This window comes from Mercenaria mercenaria, chromosome 4, assembly GCF_021730395.1.
Source record: "Mercenaria mercenaria strain notata chromosome 4, MADL_Memer_1, whole genome shotgun sequence".
NCBI classification, from domain to species: Eukaryota; Metazoa; Mollusca; class Bivalvia; order Venerida; family Veneridae; genus Mercenaria; species Mercenaria mercenaria.
This window is the reverse complement of record NC_069364.1, coordinates 64,281,231-64,305,652: the sequence shown is the minus strand read 5'-3', so window position 1 is coordinate 64,305,652 and position 24,422 is coordinate 64,281,231. Positions and strand designations below refer to the sequence as shown.

At 34.4% G+C, this 24,422-nt stretch overlaps 1 protein-coding gene across 4 annotated transcripts in view; it reads right to left on the bottom strand.

The window, feature by feature from the left end:
- Positions 1-24,422, bottom strand: part of LOC123551960 (uncharacterized) — a 67,517-nt gene that overhangs the window by 7,848 nt on the left and 35,247 nt on the right. For 3 of the 4 annotated variants that reach the window (XM_053541511.1, XM_053541510.1, XM_053541512.1), the window contains exons 6-9: positions 24,031-24,150; positions 17,985-18,104; positions 14,295-14,411; positions 1,096-1,186 (exon numbers count right to left, since the gene is read on the bottom strand). In XM_053541511.1, the coding sequence (XP_053397486.1) occupies positions 1,096-1,186; positions 14,295-14,411; positions 17,985-18,104; positions 24,031-24,150 (448 nt within the window). The remainder of the gene's footprint in view (positions 1-1,095; positions 1,187-14,294; positions 14,412-17,984; positions 18,105-24,030; positions 24,151-24,422) is intronic. The other variant, XM_053541513.1, reaches the window with a different exon arrangement.

Genomic DNA, 24,422 nt, shown 5'->3' with positions numbered 1-24,422 from the left:
CCTTTTTCACGAGAGAAAATGAGTACCGTATTGTGTAGCAGTAGTTTTTGCTAGGAAACATAACGCTATTAACAGCTACGTTTTCTGGGTCATGCATTGCTTTTTGGGAAAACATTCGTTTACAGTCTTGTAAAAATCTTAATCAATAGACAAACAAAAAAGAAAGAATGAAGATAATTAAAATTCTTTAAAGTTGTATTTAATACCTGCGGAAGTGTTGAAAATATTTATATATACATTCGGCTATTTTAGAATATGTCCTGTATGTTTAACTCTTCCTTACTGCTGCAGACAAATACTTGTCAAAGTAAAAAGCCCGGTCTAGTTCAGACATGACAAGTTATTGACATACGATAGGAACCGATGGCTTAAGCACAAACAACCGTCTTCTTAAGACTTGACTTTTTTACGGTAGTTACTTCCAAAACTTTGTCATCAATATCAGAGATACGGCCGGAATAAGGATAGACCACTGGACCAGTGCATAATGTGTCTAAACCAAAATAACCACACTTTCAATAAAGTACAGCTAACAATAGCCCTTTCAACTATGCCTAATTTATAGCATTTTGTCATAAATTCATATCTTTACATTACGGAGGAATTTGATACAAGTTTTAATGGACAGTTAAGGAAAGATACTGCATTTTAGAAGAAAGTAATCATTTCTTAAATACTGAGCTATTTTAATTGTCCAAAAGTATTCTTCATTTACAGTAAGGTGTTTTAAAATTAGTACATTTCTATAAATTTCTGCCGAAACGTTTAAAAAATATACTATGTGTAGAACATTAAGAGACGAACAAAGTTTAATTTTCTTTCAGAACGGTAGTTACCAACATTCAGACAATTCCGAAACGGTTATTAATTCTTTTTGATAAAATATCCGTCCGGGAGGTTGGCACTATGCAAACAATTGTGACTGTCAGTATGATCACATTAACTAATTTTCTCTGTTTATGGTATTAGGGTTCTAGTTATATTTGCAAATTATAAAAGAGTGTATTCTACAGTGTATTATATTTCTTATATGTAACTTAAAGTATTTAAATAAACGTTTTAATTTTAAATAAAGTATAAAATTAAATAATTTACCTTCCAGGTTTGGTAAGATATTTGACCTTGGCTGCTTTGTCAAGAAGAATAGCCAGTAGCGTAAGTTGGAATAAAAACTCCTGTACTGAAACTGTAAGTTAAGAAAACATAGATATCACATCAGTTTGATTGTACATTCATGTTTATCTTCTTCAAAAAAATAGATGAGAATGAGTAAAACGAGTATGACCTATTTGGCAGCGGAAAGTAACGTCTTCCTCCCTGTGAACAGTCTGTTCTACGCCCGTAACAAACCTCATTGGATTTAGTCTCATTTCTCTTACATGTATTTTAGGTGTCATCTTCCTAAATATATGTCAATTACAAATCTCTGGTCAACTCCCATTATTCTAACGTATTTTGGCCCAATTTTGTTCCCTTTTTCCTAGTTGAAGTTTTGCGTTCAAGTTTTCATCTCCGAAACAAACCTAAGGAGATACTGAGTTGAAACTTCACCTGTGTCTTCGGGGTTATTAAAATAGGTGATAGCATCCAGTTATATATATGCCATTCCTTTTTTTAAACATGTTCAAACCATCAACATGTGAAGTTGTAACCGCACCCACCTTACCCCTCACCAGCCATGTTCGACATATCTTACTTGACTGTGTTCTCTAAAGGACACCTGTTCTTTTATGTACAACTGTACATGTTACACAGCAACCCCTGGTGCCAAATTTCGTTCCAGTTAAACTTCAAGCTCACATTTCAAATAACTCCATTTAATTTTAGAAGCTAAGCTTATTACAGTAAGCGTATTCCATTCAAAATAATTTCTTTAGTCAGGATCAACGTATCACACATTTATTATGTACACTTTACACTTTTGTTTTCTGTTTCAATTGATTTTGACTAATGAAATTATTTGCTTCTTAGTAACTAGGATTCAAACAGCACATTTTATGGTCTCAAGATCATCGACCCTGGACCCCGACAATACTACTGATTAACCCCTTGATATAATTTTAATGCATGTTCTAAACACATTAGCCAGTTTCATAATGGATATTATTCGGGCAGGTGTATGAGTGGCAGAATATTTCAGTGGAGAATATGTTACTTTCTGCAGAATGCTTAGATCAGCTTTCAACATTTTGCTTAATAACTCTCCTAGCACAATCGTTAACTAGAAACTAGATAGGGAGAGAACAGATCTACAGATGTCGGGCTTTTGAGTCTGATCCAAGGGCGATGTGTACGTTTTCCAAAACGATTTGATACATGACAGTTCGTTCCCTGCCTCCGATTCGTGTTATGTGTTACTTGCTACGTTCAGGTAAATACTCGTATAATATCCAGGAGCACTGATTATGTTAACTGTCCGTCGTTTAAATAATTTAAGAAAGATGCAGAAACAAACGATAAATTTCTAGAAAAGAGACGTCCTTATTGACAAAACTAATGCAAAGGTTTATGATAACAGATAGCATTTATATTTCGAACTATATAAAGCGAAAAATAAACCGTTATTGTTTTGAGTTTATGCAATCTCCTTGAAACAGGCTATTTTTACGATTTTACATGCATTGTTTTTAAGTATAGAAATAAGAAAATATGAAATAAAGATATAGCAAATTAAACTGATACTTTGTCCTTTTAATTCAAAAATATTACAAAACTAGAAAATGCTTTTGTAAAAAAGCGCATGTCTCCCCCAATGCAAAGTCCTATAGGCAAGAAGTCAATAGGGGTCAGGAGCAAAATCAAAGAGACACTGATGGTTGGCTGCAATAGGGATCATCTACTTGGCATGTCCAGTCATCCCGCTAAATTCAACACTCTTGGCCTAGTGGTTCTCAAGTCACTGTTCAGGCTCCTGTGACCTTGACCTTTGATCAAGTGACCTCAAAATAAATAGGGGTCATCTACTCTGCATGTCCAATCATCCTATTAAGTTTCAACATTGTAGGTCAAGTGGTTCTCAAGTTATTTCCAAAAAATGATTTTACATGAACAGGCCAGTGTGACCTTGACCTTTAACAGACTGACCCCAAAATCAATAGGGGTCATCTACTCTGCATGTTCAATCATCCTATGAAGTTTCAACATTCTGGGTCAAGTGGTTCTCAAGTTATTGATCAGAACTGGTTATCAATGTTCAGGCCCCTGTGACCTTGACCTTTAATGGAGTGGCCCCAAAAACAATAGAGGTCATTTACTCTGCATGAACAATCATCCTATGAAGTTTTAACATTCTGGGTCGAGAGGTTCTCAAGTTATTGATTGGAAATGGTTTTCCATGTTCAGGCCCCTGTGGCCTTGACCTTTAACAGAGTGACCCTAAAATCGTCAGGGGTCATCTACTCTGCATGACCAATCATTCTATGAAGTTTCATCATTCTGGGTCAAGTGGTTCTCAAGTTACTGACCGGAAATGGTTTTCAATGTTCGGGCCCCTGTGACCTTGACCTTTCACAGAGTGACCCAAAAATCATTAGGGGTCATCTACTCTGCATGACCAATCATCCTATTTAGTTTCAACATTCGGGGTCAAGTGGTTCTCAAGTTATTGACCGGAAATGGTTTTTAATGTTTGCCCTGTGACCTTGACCTTTAATGGAGTGACCCCAAAATCGATAGGGGTCATCTACTTTGCATGTACAATCATCCTATGAAGTTTCAACATTCTGGGTCAAGTGGTTCTCTAGTTATTGATCGGAAATGGTTTTCCATGTTCAGGCCCCTGTGACCTTGACCTTTGATGGAGTGACCCCAAAATCAATAGGGGTCAATTACTATTTATGACCAATCATCCTATGAAGTTTCAACATTCTTGGTCAAGTGGTTCTCTAGTTATTGATCGGAAATGGTTTTCCATGTTCAGGCTCTGTGACCTTGACCTTTGACGGAGTGACCCCAAAATCAATAGGGGTCATCTACTCTTCATGATCAATCATCCTATGAAGTTTCAACATTCTGGGTTAAGTGGTTCTCTAGTTATTGATCGGAAATGGTTTTCAATGTTCAGGCCCCTGTGACCTTGACCTTTGACGGAGTGACCCCAAAATCAATAGGGGTCATCTACTCTTCATGACCAATCATCCTATGAAGTTTCAACATTCTTGGTCAAGTGGTTCTCTAGTTATTGATCGGAAATGGTTTTCAATGTTCAGGCCCCTGTGACCTTGACCTTTGACGGAGCGACCCCAAAAACAATAGGGGTCGTCTACTCCAGCAGCCCTACAACCCTATGAAGTTTGAAGGTTCTAGGTCAATATGTAAAATATATATCAAATAAAAATATTTTTTGCCAGAAAATACATATCATCACCCTACCACATAACAATCAAAGTATTCTAACTATAAGGAGTGACAGATTCCTAGATTAACATAAATACGGAATTTACGTTATATGAAGCTTATGAAGACAAAGTCTGGAAAGACAGATAAATGTGATCAGGCACTTTTTATCAATATTTATGTAGCCGGGTCATATTTTCCAGATCATATGACATGTTGGTTATGTCTCTCTCATTGCTGCTTTCCGATGTTTTTATCTCTGGGTATATATATCAATTGGTCTCGTGAGTACTTTGATTATACTTACTGGTCTTGCGAGTACTTTGATTTTATTTGTGGTCATGTGATTATCAGAAGTGTATGACGTCGTTCTCCCAGGTAGTTTGAGTAAAGGAACTGTTGTGCAGAACTGTGGTTGACGAATGTTTTATTTCTGCCACTTCTTTATCTGCTTGCCTTGTAAATGCATTTCATGCATTTACTATAGCTTTAAGAGGTAACTTTGCAATGGCTGGAATGATTATTTATTATTCAGTTTTGGTGCTATTTAATGATTTAGCGCGCTGTCTTTGTGTTCCAAAATGGCGGTCATGTATATAACTTCTGAACTTCTATTTATAACATGCATGTATTAATATCTAAATCATTGTTCACAGTATCAGCATCACGTGTGGCAGATGTGTGGAGAGAAACTGTGCAGACCAGTGTCACTGTGTGTATAAAGGGTTAAGATCCCCTAGATCTGTAAGTTAGCCTTTTTATTATCTTGTGAACATTATACATGTATTGTATGCATTATTTTATGACATGCATAGTTAAGGCATTAGACCACTATTGTGCATAAACTGTGATTTTATATAAATGAGATATTTATCAGTACAGAATGTTTAACTGAGAACATTACCTATGTATTATGCACATGTACAGTTACTTAACTGTTTACTTGTTTATATTTAAATATGGTTGCAATTGTTTGTTATTTCAGTGCCTGGAATGTATACATCACCTTAACAGACATCTGAAGAAATATATACCATATGAACTGATAGATGAAGTGTTGTTATACTTGTATACTTTGTGAGTGTTTGATAATGACAAAGGGACAGAAGTACAACAATGGAGCCCCCAAGTGATATCGGTACAAGATAAGTAGGACGAACTCATTTTACTCAATTTTTGTGAGACCCCGTTTAAGTAAAGTGTCACAGAATTCATCATATACAGTGCTTTAGAACAAAACAGTCTGTGTCATTTAACTTCAGTCAGTGTCATTAAATGAACACTCATCTAAATTTTGACATAACAGTCAAATAATTACAGTAGTTGTGGTTTCCAACTTAAACTTAAAGTGTTTATCCAGAAAGTTTACAATAGTGACGTCCACATTTTACGTATAAATATTCGTGAGGACACGAATTATTAGAACAGGGAGAAGACCGACCAGCATTTCGAGTGAGTTGTTAGTGACGAGATATTCTGGAACAGAAAAGAGCGGCATTTCGAGAAGTCGTATTCCGGAACTGCGAGATCAACATTTCAAGACACTTTAGTGTGATGTTCACCGGTGAAGAACAGTGACTTCAGTGTGATGAACTCTTTGATGTTTTTGGTGTTTTATCATTGATTTTAAACAGTATTGTCGTTATTTCAGGTATATTTGTGTAAAAATATTTATAGAATTACAGGTCATTCTGATATTTTCAGGATATATTTTACATATTGTAAAGAATCTGTTAAAAGAACCTTTAATACGGAGTGATTTGCAAAATTTTTTTCAGGAATGATAGTACGGTATTGAATGTAAGAAAAATTTCACTGCACTTTAATTTGGTGAAGGTTCTAACAAATAACTGCATGAATCTATATCTTCTTTTTTTTCACTTTTAATTCTAAATTTAACTACTTTACAGTGTGACTGCTATATTGGAACACTCTTTAGTAATTTGAATACATTGAAAAAACTGATTTATTCAATTTTTGAACATTTTTTTAGCTGTAAAACATATTCCAGCCATCTGTCATTGTTTATAAACATTGGTGACCTACTTGAGAGTTAAAAGTACAGGTATTTCTCCAAGCTGAAGGTGTGTGGGGATTCTCTTATTTGATTGGTTGATCTGGCTTTGGAATCCTTTGGTGTTCTATTTTTGGACTTGTGTTCTATTTCTGGTTGTTTTCCATTGGATTATATTGACCTTGGCTATATTTATATTTAGCTAATCTTTATTTATAGAAATATTAGACAGTGTAGAGTTGTCTTTCATTGATATAGGTATATTGTGTTGTGTATTGATTGAATATTACACATTAATTTGTTGACAGGTTATAACTAGCTTGATATTTTTTTCATAGGAGATACATTAAAAGAAGCTATGTTATTTATTGTGTGAAAAAAAAAAAATATAAACAATATACAGAATTACTTAATAGATAGAATCAGTAGTGTATAAATTAATTATTAAAGAAGCTGTTTCATATATTGATTAAACAGTGGTGTATTAAAGCGGCTGTTTCACATAAAAGTTGTAATAAATAGAATAGTGTTGTATTAAAGCAGCTGTGTCATATAACAGTTTTATTAAGCTGTAAACAATATAAGGGTGTTGTATTAAAGCAGCTGTGTCATATAAAGGTGGTATTAAGTTATAAACAATATAGGGGTGTTTGAAATAGAATTATTTCATTCATCATTACCTTACTTAAACATTCTAAAATTAATTTTGAATTAATTTTGGAAATAATAACAGAGCTCTACAAACACTTAGATTAATTAGGTGAAGCAAAGGTTTATAAGTTAAGAGAGAAAATATTGAAGCATATACACTGATTGTAGTTAAAGGTAGCATTACTAAAGAGTAACTGAGTTGAAGTATGGTTCATTACGGAACATTGGGAATTTGAAAGTGAAATTGAAAATAAAATAAAGTTGAGAGAAAATATCCATATTGTATTGAAGTAATACAAATATATTGAAGTAAATACTTAAGTGAGTAACAGACAATTTTGAGTTACTTCGTTGAATAGGATATCATAATTGAACTTGAGGAGAGTTATTGATTTGAAATAGGCTGAAATAGTTGAAAAATTTCAGTTTTGAAATTGAATAAATATATTTGAAAATAGTTTGAAAGATTGAATTGATTTGTTTGATCAAGTTTGATTGAATAATACAAGGATTGAAAAGAGTACCGTGAAATCATATATAAGTTGAAAGGATAAATAATCGCGGCAAGTGTACATAAAGTTAGCGCCGTTGTGTAGTAATTTAGTACTGAATATAGTGCAATACTGAATTAAGAGTGAAGGAGTTTGAGTCTACACGTAGTAGTATACTATTGAAAGTTTTCAGTAGAAATGAATAGCTACTAAACTGAATACGAGAATAAACGACTTGAGATAGTTTGAAATTGTTCATAGAAGGAGCAAACGGGAATTGAATAACAGTGTTGATAGTACATACCAGAGTAATTTATGGGTGACATAATTGAAAAATAGAAATTGTGAAGCTTGCGTGCACATTGTATACACAAATAGAGACTTTTAGAGACATTGGAAGCATATTTGTTGTACTCAGAGAAGAATTATATTTAATACCGGTAACTGAAAGTGACTACAGTGAAATAATTTTGTGACATATAGAAACATGGATATCTCAAAAGTAACAGAAGAGGACTTGAAACTTTTAGAATTAATGCACGGTTTGAAAGACCCCCCTAAAGTAGAGAATATGGACGATTTAGTTTCTTACATGAAACATTTTGGTGGAGAAGAACCAGATTTTTCAAAGCATGGTGCTACAGCAGCCGAGGTTAAGATGGAGACTACTATTAAGGAAGTAACCGGTAGCAAGTTCCCCAGGATATCATTGTTTTATGGCGAAACAGGAAAGGGAGAAGTGACTTACCAGACACAAAATGGTCAGAAGAAAGTAGTCGCTTATGCAAGTCGCAGTTTATCAAGATCGGAAAAGAACTATTCTGCATTTAAGCTTGAATTCCTTGCTTTAAAATGGGCAATTACAGAAAAATTTTCAGATTACTTGATAGCAAATAAATTCACAGTGTATACAGACAATAATCCTTTGACACATGTATTAACATCAGCCAGATTAGATGCCACAGGACAACGCTGGGCTTCAGCACTCGGAGAATATAATTTTGACATTATCTATAGAGCAGGTTTGAGAAACGCAGACGCTGATGGTATGTCTCGATACCCTTATGATCAACTTACAGAATCGAATACGGATTTCATCAAGATAGAAGACAGTACAGTCAAAACCATTTGTTCATCCAGTCAAATACCAGCTTTTATTGAAATACTTCCTGCTGCTTCTATTAACATCATAGACATAAGTGATACACCTGGACAGCCGTTTGCTCAAATCGAAAGCAGAGAAATCAGAAGAAACCAACGTGAAGATTACATAATTGGAAAGTGGGTTAGAGCAACAATTGATAAACACCTACCAGACAAGAAACATTATTTCACTAGAGAAGATTATACTATGAAAAAGAACTTTAACAACTTAAAGATGATAAGAGGGATATTATACAGAGAAATTATGGATGGGGAAAACAGATTACAACAGTTAGTTTTACCAAGTGTGTATAAGAAAACAGTCCTTACAGGTCTTCATAATGATGTGGGCCATCCTGGCAGAGACAGAACTATGTCTTTAGTACGTGAGAGATTTTTCTGGCCAGGTATGACGGCAGACATTGAACAATGGATAACGAAATGTGACCGTTGTCTCAGAAGGAAGACTTCAACGAACATACGTGCTCCTCTAGTAAATGTGGTGACTACTTACCCTCTTGAATTAGTGTGTATAGACTTTCTTACAGTAGATCCCTGCAAAGGCGGAATCGGAAATATTCTTGTAATAACAGATCATTTTACGAAATACGCTTTGGCCATTCCAACGAAAAACCAGACTGCGAAAACAACTGCAGAAGCATTATATGAACATCTATTCGTGAATTATGGTATACCTACACGCTTACATTCAGATCAAGGCAGGAATTTTGAATCCGAAACAATAAAAGAACTCTGCAAATTATTCAGTATAGACAAGTCGCACACTACACCATACCACGCCATGGGAAATGGAACTCCTGAACGCTATAACCGCACATTACTAGACATGCTTGGTACTTTAGAACCAGAAAAGAAAACTGATTGGAAGAATTATCTCCCTACACTTGTACATGCGTATAATTCTACAAAACACGAAGTCACAAAATATTCTCCATTTGAATTGATGTTTGGTCGTAAACCAGTTTTACCAGTAGACACCCTCTTTGAGAAACACCAAGACAATGAAGGAAATCCATCATCACATATAGAGTATATAGAAAACCTCAAGAAAAGGATAAAAGTTACACAGGAAATAGTGAAGAAAAATATTGAAAAGGCTAAAGTGAAGCAGAAAACAGGTTATGACAGGAAGGCAAAGGCAGTGAGAATTGAGATAGGAGATACAGTATTGGTTAAAATTCTAGCATTTGATGGAAAACATAAAATTTCTGATAAATTCGAGAAAGATGCATGTGAAGTGATAGATCAACCAAACAAGGATATACCTGTGTTCATCATTAAATCACCAAATGGAGAAACAAGAACCCTACACAGAAACCATCTTTTTCCTCTGGGATTCATCCAAAATGAAACTGATAAGGAAAAGATAACTTCTGTAATGAAAGATGAAGGGAAACCCATACCTAAACCAAGAAAATTGGTAAGGCCTGATAAAGATACAGCAGCTGCTAAAGAACAGATAGAATTGGATGATATGTGGAATAAGAAGAAATGTGACGTCACAGAGGTAGAAATAGATAGTGATGAGTCTGGAGATGAATTTGTAGTAACTACAAGTATTCCCGGGGACGCTCGGACTCCAGCTACAGTACAGAAAGACGAAGATGTTTCAGAAGTATCAGTAGAAGCTGATCACTCAGCAGAAGGTGCAGTAAAAGATACTGGTGATGGTGAAGACAGTCTTACAGACAGTCATACACAACCAGAAGATGAAACAACAGAAAAAGAGATATCTACAATAGAAGATAGTGGTGATAACAGTAAAACAACAGAAACTGATGATGACACAACAGAGACACACAAAGAACAAGAAAAACCTAAATTTGACAAACATACAAACAAAAAGAAGAAAGATAATCCAGAAACAGTACCAAGGAGATCAGCAAGGGAAAAGACTAGTCCAGCTTGGCAAAAGGATTATTATCTCAACCAGATTTCTGAGAGACCAGTAGATAGACTACAAGCTCTAGACAGACTTGTAAATTCAGGAATTCTAGAGAAAGTGAATGCTGACATTTCATGCAAATTGATAGATGCAATAATGAAATGATATTTTATTCTGTTTTTAAAAGATATTGACAATTGGATTAATTAATGAACATTATAAAGTATGAGGATGTGTTTATAGTGTTCAATAGAAATTGAAAGTTGAAAGTAAAGGTAATGAATTGAAGAAACAGACAATTGTTTTTAAAGGATATGTGACTGTACATATGATAATGTCCAGTGAAGATACACATTTAAAAATTTTATTCCGTAGACTTTGAAAAATTGACGGTATGTTTCACTCAAAATGAAACAGTGTGTTTCACTCTTAATGAAACAAAATACACTTAGAATGCTATTGATACAATGAAACATATGTGAATTCATACAGGAGATACATATGAACACTGTTACTTAGTGATAGTGAAACAGATGAGAATTCATACTGGAGATAGATATTAGTTATGTATGCAAGATTGTTTTAGATTGTCATTACTTTGTATATCTCATAGAATATAACATGTTGTTTGAAATTGTAGGGACACAATTTCTGGAAAGGGGAGAGCAAGAGGCAGTTTCCGGCAATATGTGTATATGTAGTTTTAAGTTATCATATTAGTTATTTTCAGAGACAGCAGATGTACCTGATGCAGTTATAAATGTATTTGAATGTTTAGATAATTCTTTAGTTAGTGTTGATGGTAAACTTTAAGTTTATTGTCGCTAAATTTTTTGAGGTTTATTGTTAAATGACGAGACGTCATTTTCTATGGAGCGGGAGTGTGTAGCCGGGTCATATTTTCCAGATCATATGACATGTTGGTTATGTCTCTCTCATTGCTGCTTTCCGATGTTTTTATCTCTGGGTATATATATCAATTGGTCTCGTGAGTACTTTGATTATACTTACTGGTCTTGCGAGTACTTTGATTTTATTTGTGGTCATGTGATTATCAGAAGTGTATGACGTCGTTCTCCCAGGTAGTTTGAGTAAAGGAACTGTTGTGCAGAACTGTGGTTGACGAATGTTTTATTTCTGCCACTTCTTTATCTGCTTGCCTTGTAAATGCATTTCATGCATTTACTATAGCTTTAAGAGGTAACTTTGCAATGGCTGGAATGATTATTTATTATTCAGTTTTGGTGCTATTTAATGATTTAGCGCGCTGTCTTTGTGTTCCAAAATGGCGGTCATGTATATAACTTCTGAACTTCTATTTATAACATGCATGTATTAATATCTAAATCATTGTTCACAGTATCAGCATCACGTGTGGCAGATGTGTGGAGAGAAACTGTGCAGACCAGTGTCACTGTGTGTATAAAGGGTTAAGATCCCCTAGATCTGTAAGTTAGCCTTTTTATTATCTTGTGAACATTATACATGTATTGTATGCATTATTTTATGACATGCATAGTTAAGGCATTAGACCACTATTGTGCATAAACTGTGATTTTATATAAATGAGATATTTATCAGTACAGAATGTTTAACTGAGAACATTACCTATGTATTATGCACATGTACAGTTACTTAACTGTTTACTTGTTTATATTTAAATATGGTTGCAATTGTTTGTTATTTCAGTGCCTGGAATGTATACATCACCTTAACAGACATCTGAAGAAATATATACCATATGAACTGATAGATGAAGTGTTGTTATACTTGTATACTTTGTGAGTGTTTGATAATGACAAAGGGACAGAAGTACAACATTTATAACATTTTTGTACATTCTATTCTTTAAATAACAAATAGGGTCACTACTTAGAGATCCTACTAGAAATGTATGTTAACTTATTTCTGTATAATTTTGCACTTAAAAGTATCTAACTTTTGATTTCAGTCTAGTTTCCATTTGATAGAGTTTGGGATATTTTAACAATCTGAAAGACAAGTTTTAAAACTGAAACAATTTTCCAGCTACTATAGAATGTATTTGAACGAAAGCACCAGGACACGGTTCGTCAACATGACAATTCCAAGCAATGTCTCGCTCGTCAACGCCACTTCTGTCATGTTATCCTTAGGTAATGTATGTTTGTCAAATTCATACTTATGCTAAATAACTGTATCTAGGTTTGGAAATCAGAACAGAGATGTTTCATTTAAGAAATACCTCTAGCAATAATCCAAATGCATAATGTGTTCAGTGAACATAAATGTAAATGATCAGACAAAGCTACGTACAAATCCATTACTTGATCAAAGTCGTACTGACCACTTTGAAGGCAGTTCACGAGAAATTGATTTAAAGTTTTTCAAGTCATTGTGATCAATATCCGTAATGAAGCTGAACGATTTGCACAAAACAGCGATCGATCTGATCATCAGTGTCAATGAAATGATGTAAAAAAAAACTCGCTTAATAATAAAATATATATTTTTTATCCTAGAATCTTTCAAAAGTATAGAACATCTGCTATTCTTCGATTCTAACTTACCTTAGACTTAATAACGTAATCAGAGATTGCACACAAAGACAAGGCAGTCTGAAAGACAGCTAACTTCTCCGCCACTCTTATGGATAGTAAAAGGGTAAACTTTTGACCTTGAGCAGTGACCTTGACCTTGAACTGACATGACTGACTCATGAATTCTGCACATCATCTTGATGAGGTGATCATTTAACCCAAGTTTCGTGAAAATCCAAATCCTTCAAGGTGTTTAGGAGATACAGAGGTCAAACTTTAGACTTTGAGCTGTGACCTTGACCTTTTGTTGACAAAGTTGAATCCTGAGTTGAATCATTTGACCCAAGTTTAATGAAAATCCTTTAAGGCGTTTAGGAGATACAGAGTGGACACAAAATGGAGAGCTCAAACCTTTGTGACCTTGACCTTTAGCCGGCACGGCTGACTCATGAGTTTTGCACATTGTCTTGATGAGGTGATAGTTTGACCCTGGTTTCATGAAAATCCTTCAAGGGGTTTAGAAGATAAAGAGTGGACAGAAAATGGAAGGCTCAAACATTTAACCCTAAGTTGTGGCCTTAACCTTGAGCCGGTATGGCTGACTTACGAGTTCTGCACATTCTCTTGATGAGTTGATCATTTGACCCAAGTTTTATTAAATTCTTTCAAGGGGTTTAGGAAATACAGAGCAGACACGAAATTGAACGCTAAAACCTTTGACCATGAGTTGTGATGTTGGCCTCGAGCCGACTTGGCTGACACATAACTTCTGCACATCGTCTTGATGAGGTGATCATTTGACCCAGGTTTCATGAAAATCCTTCAAGGAGTTTAGGAGATATGGACCGGACACGAAAGTGTTACGGTTTAAGCTCCCCAGTGGTATTTTTGCCACTGACCGTTCCAAGGCGGTGCCCCACGGTGTTCCATTGTTTGTTCGTTTTGTCCTTATGTCCTTATGTGTTGGCTTTATGTGTGTGTGTGTGTGTGTGTGGTGCACGCGTCTGCGTGCTGGGGGTTTCGTTTTGAGGAGGCGCGTGGCATTCCCTGTTTGATATTTGTCTTTGTTTTTTTACGGACGGACAGACGCACGGACGGACGGAGACAATTCCTATAACCTCCCATGGCGGATGATTAAAAAGAAACCATACCTTCCTTAAATAATGTACACCATACATGTGTATTAAGTTTAACAGAACGTATCGTGTACCCTATTAATGTTACCCTATACATACCTGTAATCAAATACTCGAGTGTCTTGAGGAAATCTGGATGTATGAAAATTGAACATAAGCTCGACAACGGCATACATCCTGGAAGTTTGTTTTTGAATATAGCTGGAGCATGGTCTCCTAAAAAAGACAAAACTATGAAACGCGGTATGCCAAAAATCAAATATATATGTTGCTTGAAATAAATATTATCATATGACACTTTAAGTACATGAAAAGGTAAAATATTTCTTTCAATGAAATTTTTTTTTTCATATAAAAACAAGACACCGCATAGGTCAAAACATACTAACGTCTTCCAGATAAACATTAAATCTTAATAAAACTATAATCAACATTTATTGGATATTTCAAAATATTCTAAAATTTCTTAAAAAATATCACATATATATTTTTTTACAATATACTGACTAAACTTGTAATGTTTTAAAATAGAAATATCGCATAGAACACAATAACTTCATTTTAGAAAAATTCCTTTTATTTACAATTACTCGTGCAAACAATTTGTAAAAAACATAATTAATAAACATAAATGTCAAAGCATGTCCCTCTAAATTGTGCCCATCCATATATTGCATAGTATTTTGGGTAAATTATCAACCTTCAGAGCCAGTGGTGTGCAATGAATTAATGGCTAACATCAGGCCCCGCTATTACTAACATTCTCAAAGTGAGGACATTCTCGGTTCAAGTTTCTCAAAACTAAGATTTGTCCAAGCTGTGAAATTTCTAAAGTTGACTCTATTTTCATTCTCAATTCTTGCATTTGTTTCGCAGCTGGGTCGTTATTTTGTAAGACATAAGCAGACGAATTCCCAGCGCTTACCTACGTCATTATTTGCGTGAATTTCTCCGCGTCTGCTTACTCATTGTGTGTGTATGTGTGCGTGTGTGTGTGTGTTGTTTTCGTTTTGTTTTAATTTCTTTTGGGTGTTTTTAAGGATGGGTGGGTGGGGGGGAGGGGGGGGGTTGTGCTAAACTTAGTTTGCCCATACTATATCACCGGTCACGTTGTTGTTTTTTTTTTATTTATTTGTTTATATTTTTTGCTACGACAGGTTGCGAAAAAAAATAACAAAACATCTGTAAATCCAGGTATTCCATTTGTTCCTGAATTTTATGCTACTTGAATGGCTCTATTCTCGTACCTATTGCCGTTATAAATTGTAGTTATTGAGTGACAATCGTATCTTTTATTTCATCCGACGAGGCTACGACATTAAAACACAAATTTCCATAATAGCGTATGCCACAGCGTTACTGTAGGCAACATGCATACTGTATTAGTCTGGCAATTCATATTTACATTTCTTTAAGATGTAGTATTTGACGAGAAGCAAGTAAAAATATGCTAGTACGTGCAGCTATTTCGAAGGCACTGGTACTTTATACCTTTAAACAAAATATTACCATCGACAACCAAAAACAATTACTTATATCAATATATATTAGTGTTGACATTAGTTACAAGTTTTCTTACAGAGCCTATTCAGTCATCATTATTTGCGCCTGTCTTAAAGGTGTCAATCACATTTAAGCAATATTGTTCCCTTTTCGTATATTTCATTAGACATTATTTAAGAAACAAAAGACCCATTTCATGCAGTTATTAAAGTAAACATGTATTTTTTTAATAAATTTTGTAAGTACTCTCCTTTTGTATTGAAGTATTTAAACAGCTGAATATTGCTTTTGCAATTGATTTGACAGATATCGGGATACTTCAACAACACGAGCCAACAGGCGAGTTTTAAATTAAATCAAAGGGAGATAATAATAATTTTACAAACTTGAATTTCTTATGACTTTCGGTTGAATATAACTGTAAATGCATTTCTTTGACAAATATGATACAGTAGAACTTATATTCAAATCATTTCCTTGGGTTAAAAAATGTTTATTGAGTTTATACTTATGCTGAAATAACACTATCTTTCTTTCAGCATACATGCTTCCGCAAAAAACTATCACTGACCATCGGCAAACGAAGCAATCAAACACTAATATTAAACTGAGAGGAAAACAGCAGGTGTCACTGGTCACAGACTATGTTAAAGAAATAAGATATTATTCTAAGCAATCATCTGTAAAACCATTTAGTGCAATACTTTGTAAACTAAAATTTCCATTATATTATTATTATTATTATTATTATTATTATACTAGATTTATATAGCGTCTTTCAAGGATCCCATTGGAAATAAGCTTTCTAGTTTTCATGGGCCATCCTAGGTTATTACACACTGCTATAATATATACATCTTGATTCCAATTTGAACTATCTTAGTCTAATTAACATTTGTTTCTATAATATAAACATACACATAGTATTAATAAGCCTAGCTGTGATACAAATTACATTGTGATCTTAGTTAACTAGTTAATATGTGTTTTACTTATGTGAAACTATAACTTTTTAGTTACCCAACTACTGGATATTTTAGCTTAAATTTGTGTAAATTGTTTTAATGTGTGATAAATGTAACTTGTAACTTGTATCTGTGTAATTTAACCAGAATAAACATCTATCTATCTATCTATCTATCTATCTATCTATCTTTTCATGATAAGCACGTTCAAATGCGCTTCACATACAGCAAACGAAGTCACACAGGGTGCGAAATTCATCCTCTACTAGTACAGACTCAGAGCGATCTGACCAGATAAAGTCCCCAGAACAGATAGAAAGAACAGATTTAGACACAGGCCTGTCCGGCTAACTTAGCCTAGCTCTTTGCGAATAGACAGTCTGTTTCTTTAACGTGTCCGGTGTATAGCACCGATACACGAAGCCGTCTTTCCTGGGAAGAACGAGTACAGACCTCTTAGTTAGGTGGGAGACACTCAAGAGCATCTCAGAAATTTCTAGTACCTGGACCGGGATTCGAACCCGGACCTCTGGATTGACAGTCAAGCATGTTACCACTAGACCACCGGACCATCCATTAATTCAAAGGCTGATGTCAGGTCTAGAATTGTCCACGTTTTCCGGATAAATGACGTTACGGTATCACATAAAAAATAATAATTCTCACTCAGAGATTTGTATTTAGATATGAAAGAATTATATCACGTGGCCGCAACCTCAGTGATATAATAATATGCATCTTAACGACAAACAATAATTTAATTCCAGAGCAAGTCACTATATTCAATTCTAATACATTATCTAGGGTTATCGTCTACATCTTTGAAGATATTCAACAAATAATTTCCTGCTTTGTGTGGTTTTCTTTTCCAGCGCGCCGCTATGACATTTGACGCTATGACGTGATAATTGTGACGTTACAAACTCTGCGTGTGTGTTGCAAAATTACACACAGTCTCAGTCTTTTATTCAAAAGGGAAATAAATCGGGCAGTGTTAGAATTCCGGTTTTAAAAATAAGTTATCGAAAGTGCATAACTACCTTGAATTTAAACGAAGATGAAACTAATCAATCATAAATACCTTTCCGATGTAATAATAAACTGAAGTTATATCATTACGGAGACTGTGGTTGCTTTATAGATTTATAAATACATTTATGGTTGTCGATGGTAACGGACGGAGACAATTTCTATAACTTCACACCACTCGTGGCGGGAAATTAAAATGAAACCAAACCTTCCTTAAATATTGTACACTATACATGTGTATGAAGTTTAACAGAATGTATCGTGTACCCTATTAATGTTACCCTATACATACCTTTAATCAAATGCTCAAATGTCTTGAGGAAATCTGGATCATTAATAATTGAATATAAGCTCGACATAAACGTCATACATCCTGGAACTTTGTTGTCGAATAATGGTGGAGCAGGGTCTCCTAAAAATAGACAAAACTATGAAACGCGGTATGCCAAAAATCAAATATGTATGTTGCTTGAAATAAAACCATCCTATAACACTTCAAATACATGAAAAAGTAAAGTGTTGCTTTCAATGAAATATATATTTTTTTCATATAAAAACAAGACACCGCATAGGTCAAAACATACTAACGTCTTCCAGATAAACATTAAATCTTATTCTAATATGGCTAACACTGCTTTAATCATCACAAAGATGTTATGTTGACGTCACGTCAACGTGATATGTAGCGCCATGTACGCATCAAAATGTAGCCCTTTCAAATTTCATGAAATATTTCACTTAATAACATGTTTTAAACGAAACGTCACATTGCACAAATGTTTTGATTAATTCATACACATACTGAATTAATTATTTGCATTGCTGAATAATTCGCAATAATTTTCGCTGGAACTGAATTCTGCCGCAAGACGTATTACCGTTTCCGGTCCTGAGGTATTTTAACAAATACCTACTATTGGCGCCATGCTTGCGCGAAGAAACAGTTCTATCAAAGGACGGGATATGATAAGATATGCGAAATGGCCCCCTAAATAATTAGAATATGAAAACTCCATAATTGAAATTTTAACTGTCTAAAACAAAAAAGAAGATCATAATCGTTAAAACTATGAGTTTTAAAAACTTCAAAACCAAGTTATTTGTACGACTCAGACCTTTAAAATAGTCGAGGTCCGTGACTTTTACCGTTTTTACACGCAAATTACACACTACATGCTCGATTTTCATTGTGAGCCGGACCTGGTGTCAAGCTGAAGTTTTGCTGAGAAAATAAGGTTACTAAAATATACATTTTCAGAAAAAATCAGCTTGACACCCGCTCCGGCTCATATTGAATTTCCACTTTTTTCGCAATATTTAGCCTCACTTTTCTTTGAAGGAAACAGGAAAACGTGCTCATCTCTAAGCAACCGAGCATCAAACAGATACGCGGGAGTTTTGCTCTAATCATGAAACTGATAACCAAGAGTTGTTTTTATAAGAAAATTAAATGTTTAGAGGCGAGTTTAATGCAAAAGTGAAACTGAAAGTAAATCTAGACATTTTAATGATCAGTGTTACATGTTTTAGATCTACATGAACTGTACTTCGGGATTATATTCAAGTTGATTTTGTTTAAGCGGCATTTTAAAAGAAATAATAAAGTGTAATTAAAGTTGTTTAAAAAGAAAATTGTTATTGTTTACATTATAAAAGTTATAGGGACAAGAAAGATAACTCATGCACACCGCAAGTAGTAGACACATGTAGATACTTCTTTTATATAAAAATGATGACGTACTTTGTACATAAGTCTCTGTGACGCAATCGGTACGCGCGACGCTTGAAAGGAAATTTTATGCCTGGTGTTAGTGGTATGCGAGATCGATTCCCGGCAAATCCTGTTAACTTTTTTTTTCTGTCAAAAACGACAGAAACTGAGAAAGTACTATTCTTTAATGGTGAGTTGCAAACCATATTTAGATTTTATATTTTTAGCCGCGAGTTAAAATATTTTAAACCATTTAACCGCGTTATTTCTATAATTAGTCAATTATTCTTTTACTGTATGTCTGTGATAAAGTTATAAACATGTGTTTTTATACTTCTTTTTTATGACGTATGAAAAATAGTAAGTCAACAACTCAGAATTGTTTCATCAATTTTAAAATACTCCGTTTCATCGCCGTAAGAAGTTTCATAAATAAATGTATGTTAAGTCAATTAATGTCACTGACATGTCATTTCCGGTGTGAAATATTTTATTTTATGAATAAAAGATAAAATCCCTATATAACCATTTTTAAAACACAATAGCTAAACTAAAGAATATCTAAAATATCGAAAGACGCGTCATCTTATTATTGTTTTTAATAATTTATTGTAGGTTGATTGTGATTTGTTTTGCGTTTTCACGCTGTTTTTCAACAGTAAAGGGTTCCTGGATTTCGTACCTGTTCTCCGCATGTAGTTGTCAACTTCCCCACATGATTATGAGATGGAGGACGAATGATTATAGTCGCTATACCCCCTATCAAATTATCACGTAGAAGAAAAGCCTCGCCCGGGGATAGCACTCGCGATCCTGTGATCCGCAAATCTGCGGTGTCCTTATATAGCTTATGAAGCAAATTCTACAACTTATATAAATCAATTTCGACATTTCATTCCTGATGAATCCATCATCAGGGTAGGAGCAGAGAAACCAGTTTCCCTTTTAACGATAAGCATCCAAGCAAGGGAGCTACTGGTAATATTTCTCACGTCTTTGGTATGACGGGGCCGGAGATCAAACCCAAAACCACCCCCACCCCCCGTAGTCGAAGCGGGCCCGGACTAGCTAGGCTGTCTGCACTGTTAGTGAATACGCTTTTGAAATGAAGGCACATATACAGGTGTTGTGGGTTTTTTCTCTTTCTTTTCTAGAATAACAGTTATGATTTTTAAAAAACCGAGGAATGTATATACATGTAGTTAAGGTATCACAGAGGGGGACATGGATGTTTTTGTCATACTAAAACGTGCGCACGTATTAGTTACTTCGTGTTCACGTAATATCTATTACTTGCGCACGTAATAAGAATTACGTTACGGGTTACGTGCACACGTAATAGTATCAAACATCTGCACACGTTTTAGTGTAAAAATACTTCTGCGCACATATCAGTTGACATGATGGAAAGCTTACTATAGAGATCACTTATTAGCTTATAGATGGGCATGTGCGCAGATGTTTCTAGACTAACACGTGCGTACTGAGCAACTATGCGGTTCTTTATCGCTGCAGCCGTTTCGTCTCGAATCTGTCTGTCTTTCTATTCGAGGAAAGGAAAAGCGGTAATCCAGAGGAAAGCCGGGTCATCTGCTTCTCACTGTGCAGCCATGACCTGTTGTTATTTTGTAAACAAATTATACCTACCGCTCTAATGAATTCAGTGTTCAATACAGTTAGAATAATATCAAATATCTTCATGCGCGCATACAAATGTTACTACTTGGGTATATCCCAGGTCGTCTTGAAAACTGATTTTAATATAAACGCAATATATAATATAAATGCAACAATTGTAATTGGAATATAACATAATGGAGTAAAATCAAATAGTTTTCTTTCATCTATAATCCAAAATCTTTTGCAGGAAATCGGAAGCATTTTACGTTACATACATAAGGGCATTTTGGCGGGAAACTGCACGTGCCTTTCATGTCACTTCTTCCTGATGATCTTACATTACGCTAATGTATATTTCGTGCTTCTCATATCGATATTATAGTTTCGTGTCAAAGGAAACGTTTTTGATTTAATCCAAGAAATTAAATTGAATAAACTACATAGATATGCTTCCATAGTTGTAATACTGATCTAACTCGGTTCCGGCGACGTTTCTGCGGGTACGTGTTTTAATTATGTGGTAAGGATTTAATAATATTATGCAACTCGTATATTATTTATTCAAGTAAAATGAACACTGTCGTTTTTTCAACTTACTTCATGAAAATACTTCATAACATATTTAAATAAAAAATCACCGAAATATGAAAAATGGAAACTTGTAAGACAAAGTCCTGCCTCCTGATTTATTCGACGGAGGTTTTGTTTTATACGAATGTCACACAAGAAGAACATTCCGTACACGAAACAAAAAAAAACACTAAATATGTAAGGAGATATAGAAGCAAAAATGTGTTTTAAAAGTTAATATTTCATCAAGTATGTGAAATAACTCGCTAAATTACTACAAATCCAAAAAAATGCAATACTGTTCCTATGTTGCCATGGTAACGCATATGAAATGAAAGTTTTGGATTTTAGTTTTAGAAATTTTCTTGATACGAAATAAAACGAAACAGACATAATAGTTAGAGAATAAGCCTAAGTAGATGTATAAAAATAAAAAAAAATCTTATTTCTTATAAGAGTTTTCGGTCGTCCTTACATGAAAGAGTTATCTCCCTTGTTTTCCTTGTTTTTGCACGATCATTCTGTCTTAGAATACAAAATGAAAATTCGTTTCAAGAAGTTGGATCACTGAGTATTGTGACGACATACAATTTTTAGTGTTCAGCAATATAAACTAAAATATATCGCAAAATAGTTTTCTATACCCCCATTCTAAATGATCAAATATCTTTCCAGCGTAAGTCTTAGATAGATGTAATAATCAATTTTTTTTGGTCATTACCGACGTCTGGTCATTATATCTTGGTGGATTTTGAAAAATATAATTAATTACCAATGGAATGGTGTTGTTTTACATGCATATTTAGTGGGGGCCATTTTTGGTCCTTATCATATCCCGTCCTTTGATATAAATTTTACAATAAAAACATATTAGAATCGAAATAATTTATAGCAAAACAGTGCTTTATCACTATTTATACACTCGGGCGGTTATACGTCGTCCGAAATAATTAAAATTATTATGTAATTATTACGCCCGACGTATAACCGCCCATCGTGTATAAATAGTCATAAAGCATTGTTTTGCTATAAATTATTTCTTAAAAAAAAAAACTATAATCAACATTTATTGGATAATTCATCTTAAAATACATCACATATGTATTTTTACAATATACTGAGTAAACGTGTAATGTTTCAAAATAGAAATATCGCATAGAACACAGTAACTTAATTTTAGAAAAATACCTTTCATTTACAATTACTCGTGGAAACAATTTGTAAAAACATAATTAATAAACATTAATGTCAAAACATGTCCCTCTAAATTGTGCCCATCCATATTTTGCATAGCATTTTGGATAAATTATCAGCCTTCAAAGCCAGTATTGTGCAATGAATTAATGGCTAACATCAGGCCTGTGCCGGGATTCGAACCCAGGATCTCTGGATTGACAGTCAAGCGTGTTACCACTAGACCACCGGACCATCCATTAATTCGAAGGATGATGTCGGGTCAAAACTTTTTCTACGTTTTCCGGATAAATGACGTTACGGTATCACTCAAGAAATAATATATGTCTCTCAGTGATTTGCATTCAGATGCGAAAGAATTATATCACGTGGCCGTATGCATCTTAACGACAAACAATGACTTCTCAGTTTTGTTATATTTTCTGGTCCTTCGGGATCATTGATTTCAACTCATTTACATTTGAAGATTGAATACTGCTTAAGCCGGTGCTAGGGGGCGTGGGCAGTGTTGCTTTTTCCATTACTGCCCATGAACAGACTCAATCAAACCGAGTCTGCAATTTTCACTAATTGCCTTGTTCTCGGTGCTTCCGAGGGATCTACTTTCCAGATTTTATTTATTCAAGAGCAAGTCACTAAATTCAATTCTAATATATTATCTAGGGTTGTCGTCTACATCTTTGAAGATATTCAACAAATAATTTCCTGCTTTGTGTAGTTTTCTTTTCCAGCGCACCGCTATGACATTTGACGCTATGACGTGATAATTGTGACGTTACAAACTCTGTATGTGTGCGTGCGTGTGTGCGTGCGTGCGTGCGTACGGGTGTGTGGGTGTGTGTGTGTGTGTGTGTGTGTTGCAAAATTACACTCAGTCTCAGTCTTCTATTTAATGGGGAAATAAATCGGGCAGTATTAGAATTCCGGTTTTAAAATAAATTATCGAAAGTGCAGAAGAACCTTGAATTTAAATGAAGATGAAACTAATCAATCATAAATATATTTCCGATGTAATAACAAGTTGAAGTCATATAATTACGGAGACTGTGGTTGCTTTATAGATCTATAAATATATATTTTTAGTTGTAGATTGTAACGGACGGAGACCATTCCTATAACCTCCCACCACTCGTGGCGGGGGATTAAAAAGAAACCAAACCTTCCTTAAATATTGTACACCATACATGTGTATTAAGTTTAACAGAACGTATCGTGTACCCTATTAATGTTACCCTATACATACCTGTAATCAAATGCTCAAGTGTCTTGAGGAAATCTGGATCATTGATAATTGAATATAAGCTCGACAAAAACGTCGTACATCCTGGAACTTTGTTGTCGAATAATGATGGAGCATGGTTACCTAACAATAAAAAGAACTATGAAACGCGGTATGCCAAAATCAAATATATATGTTGCTTGAAATAAGTACCATCATATAACACTTCAAGTACATGAAGAAGTAAAATGTTTCTTTCAATGAAATATTTTTTTCCATATAAAACCAAGACACCATATAAGAAACCATATAGATCTTATTAATCTATAATCAACATTTATTGGATATTTCATCTTAAAATACATCACATTATATTTTTTACAATAAACTGACTAAACGTGTAATGTTTTAAAACA